At 33.0% G+C, this 13,914-nt stretch overlaps 1 protein-coding gene across 1 annotated transcript; it reads left to right on the plus strand.

Moving 5' to 3' along the window:
- Positions 1–11,920: 11,920 nt before the first annotated feature.
- LOC111404956 lies at positions 11,921–13,638 on the plus strand. The gene is made up of 3 exons (XM_023033680.1): positions 11,921–12,727; positions 12,820–13,086; positions 13,201–13,638. Exons 1-3 carry the CDS (start codon positions 11,921–11,923, stop codon positions 13,636–13,638), a joined length of 1,512 nt encoding a protein of 503 aa, XP_022889448.1.
- The last annotated feature ends 276 nt before the right edge of the window (positions 13,639–13,914 follow it).

Consider the following 13,914-nt stretch of genomic DNA (forward strand, 5'->3'; position numbering starts at 1 on the left):
TAATTCAATTTGGCCTGATCTAAAAGTTATTCACCCCAAAATCTGGATACACAATCTGGAGCGCATGGGTGCTGCTATAGGTTTCAGGAACATTGATACTGGTAAATCACCTTCATTTATTTCCCCTCGCTCATGCTGCTATTCCGGTGGTGCCACCACTCTTGCGATTATTTGTCTAATCAGCTAAATAGGGATAGGGATTTGTTGATTGTTAGCCATTTGATGTTGCTATTTTTATTTGTATTCTTTGCGTCTTCGTCTGAACGTACGTTCTATCTCCGAATCAAACGGTTCAAGATTGTCGTCTTTGGCACAGAGCATACAGCGAACACAATTTTATGTAAATAAAAGAAAAATAAACAAATCAAATAACAGTTAAAATAAAAAACTAAATTAAGACTAAAAGAAATTGTCTTCGGCAACGACGCCAGAAACTTGTAAAAAAATTTTCGCAAGTGTACGACTCGTAACAAATAATAGTGGATCTAAGAGTTTGGATTGTCGATCCCACAAAGACTATTTTCTAGGACTTAATTCAATTTTTCTTTAACTACTATTTGAGTAAAACAAATTAAAAGTTGTATGATTTGAGTTTTAATCTAAAATCTAGAAAGTAAATGGATGCTCACACGATTGGTTGAAAAATCAAATAATGAATAGATGTTAGTACAGAATAACTTCACCTATTGATCAACTTTACATCTCAAATTAAAAATCAATTCTACTGTAGTGCTCGATCGAATTCTCCCATTGTATTCAATTTACCCCTCTCAAGTTTCATTGAGCATATTCAACTAATTAAATTTCATATATCTATGCAAATTCAACTTAATTAAACGAGTTCTTTATCCTAGGAATTCAATTATGACTGCAATAAATGGTATAGGTATCTCTACTCGTTATACCAATGTACTGAATTTTTCTACATTGTCTAAATCCTAAACTCATATCTCTATTTGTAAAGAATTTACACAAATCATCAAATTATTGATCGAGTAATTTAATGTATTCAACTCATAGCAAAATCAACACATGAAAAAATTAAAAACTAAGAATCTTAACAACAGCATGTAAAGGATTCCAATTGGTTACATTATTCGCCTTAACAATAAATTTAACTATTCATAATCCAAGAAGAAAAACAATCAATTGTCTTAGAATATATGACCAGATATGTAATAAAGATGTAGAAGAAAAAATAGAATTCTTGCACCAAGATCTTCTACACCTTCCAATGAATACTTCAAATTTTCAATTGTTTGGTGTAATTCTTCTTGAATTTCTCTTTTGAATCTCCCCTTTTTGTTGTCTTGCCTCCAATTGTGTGTGAAGAATCCCCCAAAAGTATGAGAAAAAATGTATTTATAGGTGCCTCTCCGTTGTGTAAAAGTAGGATTTTTATGGATTTTAAAACGATCCAAAAAACGCGCCTTAGACGACTTAGACGCAGCTCCTAAGTGCTACGAGCCAGCGCCTAAGCGGCCGCGTCAGTTTAATCACAGCCCCTAAGCGCTACGTCTTCAACTCCTAGGTGCTAATGATAGGGCGTGGGCGCTATGATTACAACGCTTAGGTGCTTCCTCTCGAGTTCAAATTTCATTTTTTTCAATCTCGTAGCGCCTAAGCCCTGTCTTTCTGCCCCAATTTCCTTTTTTTGGCCTCTTCGTCCGCTTTAGTACCTGTTTTTGCATTGCTTTTCCTAATTTTCAAAACAACACTAACAAATATATCAAAAACGTTCTATACTCACAAGATCTAACAAATAATTAAGCTAAAATTGTGCAAAATTCATGAGCGAAACAAACTCATCAATTATACAATGTGGTTTTGAAATGTTTCGTTTGTGACGAATATCATGTCACATGAAACACGCGACGTTTAGTATCAGCACATTCTATTTGTCATTGTGCTTGTTACGAAACATAATATGAAACAATAGATTTTATTTATCATACTTCTACACCATAAGAAACAAATTAATGTAATCACCAATGATGCAGTGCAATCATATGGGATTTATTCGATTTTAAATTGAAACACATGTAGGAAAAATTGGATAAATGTGATATCAATTAATAGATTAAACTATGTGTTTTTGGGTTGAACTACTTCTTCGATCATGCCGCTTCTTAATTTTCCAACCTATAATTGCAATTTTCAATTTCCGTGTTGAAAATTTTCCCCATTCTAAAGCTACCAATGCTAGGCGCCCAACTTATATATATATATAATTGTTTGGTTCAGCCTTCTTCTGGCTCTTGATGGAACCCATGAATAAATGATGACTTGAAGTTGCCGTAACAAAGGAAGCTTCAACCATCCATTGAAATTTGGTGGAACCCATGGATGACGACAACTTGGAATTGCCATAACGGGATTTGTATCCCATGTTGTAGTATGTATGAAGCCACATGTGTAAGATTTTCTGGTTAATCATGATTGTATCAACAACAATAATTGGGGTTATATAGTGTGATATAAACCTAATGTTTGCCAAATTCTTTGCGTGGAAAATGGAATAGATATAAATGATACGGATTGAATGAATTTTGAGATTTGGAGACAATTTGTTAAGTTGGATTGAGGATTTTTAAGGTTTTAAATTTTTTTTTAAATACTTGTGTTCGATGTAATGAGTTGTTAATTTGGGAATTTTGTGCAAGGATGGTGGAATTAATTATATGGATTGTTTAGTGGAGTAATAAATACTTCTTAATTTGATCAATATTAGGAGTGAAGTTATATTGAAGATATCATTTTTACTTTGATAATATATAGTATTAATGGGATTAAAAATGATGTATTGTTTTATTTGAATATTTTATTAAAACGGTGTATGCAGTATAATTTCCACTTCTTCCAATAAGAAGTCAAACGCATCCAGGGACCAATTAAATGTAATTTATTTTCGAAGGCTTCACTTTATTCTGTTAATGTACTTTAATTCTCGAATTCAATTAATAGTGCTACTCATGTCCTTCTTTAGTTTAATTAAAGCCCTTCAATTTTCGAAGTGTGGAATATTTTCTCCAAATTTTCATCCAATGGTTTCACACAAGTCCATGACTAAAAATAAAAGAAAATTATCCCTAATTAAGTAAAAATTAATAATATGATGATATAAAAGTATAATAATATGGCTCGGATTAGTGCGCAAAATGCACTTATCACGTACCTTGATCACATTTCTCTGATCAAGGAGCTCTAAAATGTACTCGACGAAAATACGATATCATCAAAATGGTTTAATCTTTCCTCATAATTTTATAACTATTTTTGTAGCCTCTGAAATAGTGATTATTGCAGTTTATAAAAGGAAAAGAAATACACAATATGTTATTCTTTTTTTTTTTTTTTCCCCACCTTTTCTATCTTGTTTACATATGATTAATAATTATGTTTTCCTTGAATATGAGGTAACACATTATTAGTTAGTGCTCATAAAAATACGAATTAATTGTGACGACAATGTATCATGAATAATTAAAAATCAAATAAAATAGGTCAACCGTCAGCCGAGAAGACAAATCAATCGAAAAACCCATGCTTTGTGAAAAATAAGAATTCACTCCTACAAAATGAAAGAGTTTCACATGATTAATCTCAATTTATAATTTTTCACCCCTATAAAATGAAAGTTTCACCCGATTATTCTCAATATATAACCCATTACTCTTCATATGATGGAAGTGAAGGAAAAGCTACATGTATACATCAATATAAAGTTAGTAGTTGTAAACTCGAATTGTATTGATAGTATTTTTGTGACACAAATTGAAAATAATGAAACATAATAGATTCAATCGAGAGGACAAATTAAAAGAGAACGCCATTTTTTCCATTAGAATAAGAATTCACTTCTTCAAAACTCGAATAATATCTCCACTATTATAGTGACAATCAATCAGACACAATAGATCCACTCGAGAAGACAAATCAATAGAAAATGCCATTTGCAGATTTGCTTCACGAGAATAAGAATTCACTTCTATGAAACAACAAAAGAGTTTCACGAGAATTGTCTCGATATAGAACTAACCAGACAAGATAATAATTTCCCTTGTAGGAACATGGAAGTAGTCTACATGGTCATGGTGTATACAACTTTGAAAGACATTGCAACATTTTAATTTGCAACCTTAAAAACAAGATATAATCTGCTGTCTTGAGTAGAAGGTTGTCTGGTTTCAAGCCTTGTCCTCCAGGAACAATTTTCTGCAATTTCTTCACCTTCTTATGAACCAACCCACCTCTCATTTCCCCTTTTCCTCTTCTCAACTTCGTATTTCCATGCATAATTTTGCTTCTTCTGCAAACCATTTTAATCCTCTGAAAACTGCAAGTCGACTTGACTATGACAAGAGTCTCGAATATAAATAGACTATGTGCACAGAAGAAAAGCTGAATCTTCTGTAAGTGTGTATATGATAGATAGAGTTGGAGTTTCAGTTGTATAGAGTGGAAGGCAGGGGTGGTGGACATGGCCATGTGAGGTTAGACAGGTGGTTTTGAAAACTTGAGCTGTAGAAATTAATGAAGGGATTTTGTCCCTTTTTGAAGCTCCTGTGTTGTGTTATGACAGCTCTTACGATAGCCATAAATATAAGTAGTTAGGTTATGACGTTATGCTACTTTGATAGAAAGGGGTTGATAGATATTGGAGTGACATAATGTTAATTGGCAAGATGTGATTGGATGAAAAAGTTGACCATGTTTGAAATAGTTCAATGATGAAATGACATGTGACATTAGTTGATAATTTGAGCATCTCCTGTGATCTCATGTGACTCTGTCACTACGTTGATATTATCCATAGTAAACTTGAAAAATTATTTATCTAATTATATACTAAACTAAATAAATAAAAAAAAAAAAAAAATGCACGACAAAATTCATCAATTATCTTGTCGAATTTAATTTGATCTATTGTACCCATAATGTCTAAATCAACCCTAGTCTCTTTGTTTGTCAACAGGGTATGAACGTTGAATTCTATAAGAGGCCAATCATTCTGCATGGGGTGGCAAAATCACATGTCACAGCTAATGTTTATGAAATATTTTTGTATGGTCTTAATTTTTATCTTCTACTTAATAATAATAATAATAATAATAATAATAATAATAATAATAATAATAATAATAATATTGTACTTTTATTTAGGATCTTATCGATTTCGTGCGTCTAATGCAACCTAAAAATATAAGCATATGGAGATTCCTAGTAAATCTTGCAACTCTGGCAGATATATATATTTTTTATGAGAATGGTTTATAATGTCAATCAATGCATGTTCATATAACGTTAACCGTTTAAAACTGTCATTAATTTTATTTTATTATTATTATTATTATTATTATTTTTTAAAGCGAATGAAATCCGTGATCAATGTGCATGTTTGATGTTAAACATTGTACGGTCTTCAAGGTTGGAGACAAAACAGAAACGCGTCTCGAGGTTAGGCATATCTGCTGCTATTTTCTCAGGATTCAAGTTAGAAGATCAAGTAAATTGAAAATGATGAATTCTTTATCTATTGTCCGAAATGTTTTTAATAATTTAAGCTTTTAGATGCAATTGTAACAATATATCAGAGCCAAACGAAACATGTGCTTCAATCTCACAATTTTTTTATTATCCAAAAATGGATTCATGTGCAACCGAGAGGATGTATCGAGATAAAATTTAGATGAATACACCTATTGAGATAAAATTAGATGAATACACCTGACTGCTGTCTAACAAACTCAATCTTTAAGAACAATGGAGGTTAATAATGCTTAATAAAGTTTGTTACACTATATAAGATCGAATACCAAATATATTCATCGAATAGGGTTTACACCTAACGGCAAAAAAAGAAATTCGATCATCGATTTGAACCAGCAAATTTTAAATTTTTTCCTCCATAAATCATCTACCTATATAACTTTTTGGTGGTTAGAAAAGCTGCACATGGATATGCCTAGCGAGAGGTCATCACTTTAATTCAGTGCCTGAAGATCACATAAAAAAGCAAAATCAAATCTCTTGGCATGTGTATGTAACAACTGGGAAGTGGCAAACAACTACAACTTGACCATGTCATGGAAATTCAATCAAGAGTTTGTTCGTGGCCCACGACATTGTTGGAGGAGTGGATACAACATTAATGAAAACAATAACTCTATCTTTAAATTAGCATATTTAATTATGCATGCACATATTCTTAATTATGTTAGTACCATAAATAGTAAGTACTCAATTATGCTCTGTTTAAAATAATAACAATAATAAGATATGTAAGAAAGTTTTCAAGATTTTGATCCAAAGATAGTAATGACATATTTGTCGATGTCAAATTTCACCAATTGTCAATATAAATTGATGTGTAACAATATAAATTGGAATTTTACTTAAAGAAAATATAGATGATCGTTTGAGTTGATCTGATTTTCTAATTAGAATATAATTATCGAGGAAGTCTGTTAAATACTTTTTAGTAATAAGTTGTTAGATGAAATTTTTAATTCGTGCAAACAGAATCTCTCTAAGTTTATGTAGATTATAATTATTCATCAATAAAAATAAAATAATTATTGATGGGAACATAGAATGCAGCTATATTAAATAGTTTCTTGTTAAATACTTTCATTAATCTGTCTGTGCTGACAATTAATCAATAATGTTATGAATTGAGCATTTGAGCTCAAGATAACGACAATAATAAAATAAATAAGAACAAACTCGAAACACCAAGATTTATGTGAAAATCTAAAATAGGACAAAAAATTACAGGTAGAGGAAAAGAAATTCACCTTAATCAATAATAATTGTGTTTATAACATGATCTCAATACTCTCAATTAAAACTTCATCTTTCCCCAAACATCCACCCATCCCAAACACCACCCAAAAAAAAAAAAAAAATAGAGGAAAAGAAATTCACCTTAATCAATAATAATTGTGTTTATAACATGATCTCAATACTCTCAATTAAAACTTCATCTTTCCCCAAACATCCACCCATCCCAAACACCCCCCAAAAAAAAAAAAAAAAAGGAAAATCCCAATTGAGATCTATAACTCTCAAAATATAGTATAAATATTATGGGAACAATACAAGCTCTGTGTGTGTGTGTATCTTAAGCCAAATAATACCGTCGCTCAAGAGACAAGCTAGTAGTAGGTGGGCGACAACTTCGTCGCAAGAGCGTCAGGTGAGCAACAAAACTCTGGAGAAAATATGCAGGAGTTGTTCGAGTGGCCAGCTAGCGATAGGTTAGCGAAAATGTGGCGACTTTTCTTCAAGATCCATAATTTTGATCTCTTCAAGTTCACTTCAACCAAAATTCCAACATCCACTAGAATCTGAGTCAAACAACAACAAATAGAATAACACATATATTTTTAATTAACAACAAAAAATGAAATTTTATATTCAATAAATTTAAAACTCAATATATATAAAAAATTCTTGCTTCATTTAGTTCATTATCACATCTTCTCTTGTTTTAATAAAATTAGGATATTTTGTTAATTTTAATTGCTGACGTCAGAAATTGCTGGGACTATTATTGAGCCAACTTTAAGAAAAAGGACCTGATAGTGAAAGGTTAAATTGTATACTTTGGACTAATTATGAAAAGTTAAGTTGTCCCCCCTCACCCCTTGAAAATGGAATATTTCTTACTATTTATCGAAGGCCTTTAGTCGAAATTATGTCATATCAATCAAATCAATTACAATGTTGAACTCGGACAGCGTGCCACCAATCTCTTCGTTGATTGGTTGATGAGGCCGGTTCACCATGTCAATGTCCCCTTCAGCTAATGATGCCCTGCAAATGATAGAAGAATCAAAGTGGTTGATTGGCGAGTTGGAAGGTGCTGATGTTATTTCCCACAAGTGCATGTGACTGATAGGGTGATTCGACAGAATGTAACGAATCTATAATCATTTTGTCTTTCGGGACTACGGCGAAAATGAGAACGAGCTGACCTTACATGGCCGACTTGGTATACATATGAGGTGGGGTCTGCGAACAATAGTTATAAGACCGAAGGTCGATGGTCAACATTAATAATTTAAGAGTTATTGTAATTCCAATGAAAAGTAAAGAGTTCAGATCATAGTTATTAACACGGACTTGATCGACTGGTCCGACTAGAAATTAGGTGAATTGAATCCTAATCCAGTCTAATCAGCATATTGGACCAATGTATAATTGAACAACCATTCTTCTACTGGAACTGACTTCTTGCAAAATTTTAACACATATATGAAATTTTACAAAATGGAGATTGCACAGTATCCAGCTTCAAGTTTGCAAGAGTCATACTTTTCCACTTAGATACCTCTATATTTGATATATAATATTTATTTATTTATTTATTTATTATTATTATTTTTTTGTTGAATCAGGTGTCCGAACTTCGCCAAACTAATCCTAGGAGTGGCGGCAGCCCCCTTTGGTTCGTCACTCGGGTAAATTCGAATGTGATCACAACTTATACACATTTGGACACAATATTCGAGATGTGGTTCTCCTTCTTGCGAACATCTCTTTACGACGTGTAAACAGGACTCCCGAAAGAACTACAAAGCTCACCATAATTTTGTCTAGACAGGACATCTATCTTGTAACGTAAATGTTGCCTTCCAGCTATCGCAGGGACTCGAACCTTCGATACTCCGTAGAAAACCTTAACATTTTACTATTGCGCATGCCTATATGGGCTGTTTGATACAATTGCTGTCTCCAAATATGCATTCCATACTTGCTTTTGATCATATTTTTCTAAAAAACATTAAATATTTTTTTAATAAAAAAATATGACAAAAAAATTAACGATAAATAGAAATGAAAGATCAAGTAATATGAAAAATGTATAGATCTTATATTCAATTTTTAAAAAGAAAAAAAAAATTGAGAATTTATATATTTCAATTAATAATTGAATTTTAGATTTATAATCTACTTTTAATTTCTAAATTTATAGTTATATATATGGCTTTTTATCAAAAAAGGTTATGTTTTACATTTCGATGGTGCAATGATTTGTTGGCCGAGCCAGTGACCCGCTATCTTAGGTTTAAAAGTTGAGAACCAATGAATTATTGACTCTACATTTTCAGGAATTTTGGAAAGTCAAAGAATTTCTAAACATATTTTTCTTTTTTTGCGTTATTCCCCTCAAAAATTGTAAAATATAATTATAGTTGATATCCATTAGCCCAACCAGACAACTGGTAAACCCATAATGAAATGTGGGAGGATTCACAATTGTCAACCCAATCGAATAACAATTATGAATGGTCCCCCAATTTGAGTTTGAGGGTTCACGAGGGCATTGTGCATGTGACTCTGGATCATGACCTTAATTGGGGGTTGGACCAATCAATGTACAATGAGTTTAATTCGATTAGATTATAAATAATATTTTGTTCTGAATGTATGTGGATCGCGATACTCACGAGCACGATAAAGAAACCAATAATTGCATAATTGTTGTAAAATATTTGATTATGATAAGAACTAGTTGATCTTGTTTAGAAGTCTTGATGGCTTTCTAACTTACCATGGAAGATTTATTTGATTAAAATTGTAATTTCTATTAGCGCGCTATATGAGTTCATCATTATTGCGAAATACATTTTGAGTCTTGATCTCCGATTCTCTTATATTAACAAAAATAATTATTTTTTTATATTTAAAGAAGAACACGATGGTATAGCAAATAAGTTAGCAAAATAAATTATTCTTTTCTGTTCAGAACAAAAGAATAACGTTGCATTTATACTCTGGATAAGCATTATACTATTATCTATATTTCAAAATATCGTTACATTGTTATTTTTGAAGAATCATAACTTAGCCCCTGTTTGACAATCATTTAAATTAGATTTTAATTTAAGTCAAAGTCAAACAATCAATATTATCCACATATTTCATGGATCCCAAAAATTTTCAAACACACATTTCAAAAATTTCTATCAAAATTTATTAAAAATCAAATTTTAATTCGCAACAAAGAGGGCCGTAATATGAATAGTATAAAGAAAATTGTGTTTATGTTCCCCAAGAATTACAATCCAATTAAACAAATGTAAGATCCGTTTCTTCCCCTTTTAGTTTCTTCCCGAGCAATTGATGGTTAACACTCTTTAGTTTTAACATTTATAAAACTTTAATTCATTATTCATGGAGTCATTGATTGGAATGTAACTAAAGCCATGGCTTGCTGAGATCTTAGCTGTATCCCTAAACTTTAGTACAAAAACCACTACAGAATTTACAGATTATACACCATCAAATTTCGAGTGTTGGAGAGCTTAGAAATGCCATTACCTAGAACAAAAAGGGAGCGTCTGGAACAATATCAATGGCTGATCTATGATGTTTCATTTTTCTTTATCCAATATTGTTTTGAATCCATTTTTTATCTTACATTTGGTATCGAAGCAACCCATTACCTCTGGCATTGATGTTTCACTGTCAATCTACAAAACTTTGTCTTCTCTGACGAGTTTTGTTTTTGAAACTAAATTTGGATTTCTCCATAAAATCATTTTTCTAGTTTTTATTTTATTTTATTTTTTTATTTTCAACGTAAGATTTGCATGGAGGAAAGGGTTGAATTTGAGCAGGTCTAGTGTCGGGTCGATTTCAATCGGGTAGGAGGTTGAATATGACATTGTTGGGAAAATTTCATATACTAGACAGTAAACAATCCCAATTTCAAATTTAAGAGTTTAAGGTTATTGTTTTAAATATAAGAGAATCTTGTGTATATGTGTGTGTGTGTGTGGACAGAGAGAACAAACCGTTACAAACCAATCCCTTAAATCAAGCTCCAGACTCCTTCTGTGACTGGACTCTATGACTAGAAACTTACTCCATAAAAGCAGCACCATTATTCACGCAGAAGGTTACAAAAAATTTACACAGAATTTGTCTCTCTCCATTCTTTTCTGCCGTCGCTGAAATCGTAGACCAGTTCATGTCAATTTGTGTCAATAGCGTCAAAAAAACCCACGACTACGGTGACTCATCTACGTTGCGGATCTACAGAAATATAAGGTACATAATGTTTCTTTGTTTATGGTTCACCACAGAATATTGCACGGATTGTTCATTTCTGTAACCTAAGTTTCCAAGGTTTATGTGATCCAAAAGTGTGTGACCGTCTGTAACTTAAGCACCATTGATGCATGTTGATAAAAAGTGTCACACAACCTTTAATATCGTTGTGTCCAGCAATATTCGGCTGTGACATTAATATTCCTTGTAAAATTGTGCAGGATGGATTACGTGTATGTGTGTTTGTTACGTGGATCACAAGTGTCGTTGCTTATGGTTGATCACAATTGTAGCTATATGAAGCTAGTGAACAGTGTCGTCAATGAGTTATGTTTGGATCAATCGAAGGTAGAGGTCACACTTAAGTATGAACTGACAAGTGATCTCCCCCCAGTGTTGATAAAGAATGATAGTAATGTAAATTCCTACCTCGTGCTGAAGAGCCTGAATTGTGACCCTTCAAAATATCCATTAATCGTTGAGGTCACAACAGTGGATGGACATGAAAAACCATTTGAAATTCCAACTGGTGTACGTACCAGTGAAGATACGTTTTCGTTGGTTGATATGTCATCCAACATATCTGACGCAACAATTGAAAACGTGGGTCACATATACGAGAGTGATGTGACTGTGGTGAATGTGGCCGATGGAATGATAATAAAAATTGGAAGGATATTTCGGAATAAGGAGACACTGAAAATGAGCTTGGCATTCTATGCAATACATAATATGTTTGAATATATGGTCGTTCGTTCAGACAAGAAGGAATATCTTATAAGGTGTTCTCGAGAGGAGTGTAGTTGGATATGTAAATCATCTAAAAACGGGTGCAACAGATATGTTTAAGATAAGACGGATGACTGATGGTTACACATGTGCTGCAAATATAGTATTGGGGGCTCATAGACAAGTGACAGCATCAGTTGTGTCCATGTGCATCAAATACAAGTACAATTCATTTCGGACAAGGTACACTCCACATGATATATGCAATGACATGTTACACAATTATGGGGTCTCATTAAATTATGTAAAGGCTTGGAGATCCCGAGAAAGAACATTGAAAATACTTAGAGGTGATCCAACGGATTCATTCATGAAGATACCAAGCTTTTTTTATATGTTAGATCAAATCAATCCCGGTACGGTAACAGGATTGGAACTTGACAGCCACAATAGATTCAAATACTGCTTCATGGCAATAGGTACATCAATTAGAGGATGGCAACATTGTAGACCTGTGATGGTAGTTGATGCAGCGTATTTGAATGGACATCATGGCGGTACACTGTTCACGACATGTACGCAGGATGCGAATAATAGCATATTCATTCTTGCATTTGGGATTGGGGACAATGAGAACGACAGATCCTGGACATGGTTCTTCGAACAATTGAAGAGTGCATATAGAAATAGGAAAGGTTTGTGTTTTGTATCAGATCGCCACAATAGTATCAAGAATGTAATAGAAAAGGTGTATCCAGGGATATATCATGGGATTTGCTCATACCATCTACTACAGAACCTAAAGTCATATTTTGGCAAGTCGGATCACAATATAACACAGGCATTCAACTCGGACGTTCGTGCATACACCCTAGCAAAATTTGAATATAACATGCGGCAGCTTGATTCAATTAATCCAAAGATTACAGCCTATCTAGTAATTGTCTACTGATAGTCACATTAACATACATTCTTCTATGTCGCAAAAAGGATGTGTATATCATTGTTGTTATTTGTCCTTGTTTGTAGGCCAAAGTGAACCCCGAGAAATGGTCAAGATTTCACATGCCAGCTAACCGGTATTCTATAATGACTTTGAATATAGTAGAATCTGTGAATACAGTGACAAAAGTAGCGAAGAACTTCCCTGTTGTGGCTCTATTGGATTCTTTGAGACAGACTATACAATCTTGGTTCTGTAAACATAGGGACTCCGCGTCCGATACTTTCACAAAGCTGTCAGGGAATAACGAGAAAATTTTAAGGGATATGAGTTATGATTTGAGAAACTTCACGGTAATGTTTGTACTTATGACCTGTCTTTCACGACTATAATTTATCCTCTAATTTGAAAGTAGGTTGACATTGACTGTCACTGGAAATGATCTAGTTTTGTGTCATTATTTACAGGTGTCTCTTACAAATCAAACCATTTTTTCCATTCATGGTGATTGTTCGTCATTTATTGTTGATATGGAACAACGTATGTGCACATGCAGGACATTTCAAGTGGATCAATTATCCTGCCCGCACGCCTTGGCCGTTATTGCAATGATGAAGATGGATGCATATGATTATTGTTCATACTTCTACACGAGGGATGCATACCTCAATGCTTATAAACACACAGTGTTTCCAATTGGAAACATCAATGAGTGGACAGTACTGGATGAAGTTGTAAACATAGTTGTGCTGCCACCAAACCAGGAAAGAAGTACAGGATGGCCATCCGAAAAGAGGAAGAGATCATCTTGTGAAGGGAAAAGCATATTCAAGTGTGGACGTTGTGGTAAAAATGGTGACAATCGCAGAACATGCACTAGTTTGGTTCCATTATGTCAAAGTTAGTCGAAGGTGTAAACGACTAGAATTAGTATATGGGTAAATTCAATGTAGTGTATGACAGATGAACACGCAAAACAGTCATTTGTGACTTTGTCATTAAACCTATGCCTTATTGGATGTCACATGTCTTGAATCCTAATGCTAATCATGAAGACGTATAAATGGCATCAATATTATAATATGTGACCGCGTTGTGATTTAAAAAACATAAAATCTGAGCAATTAATTACATATACATTTGTGTGTGTGTTTTTTTGTTTGTTTGTTTGATAAATGGTT

The sequence above is a fragment of the Olea europaea genome, chromosome 1 (genome assembly GCF_002742605.1).
Source record: "Olea europaea var. sylvestris chromosome 1, O_europaea_v1, whole genome shotgun sequence".
In the NCBI taxonomy this organism is placed as follows: Eukaryota; Viridiplantae; Streptophyta; class Magnoliopsida; order Lamiales; family Oleaceae; genus Olea; species Olea europaea.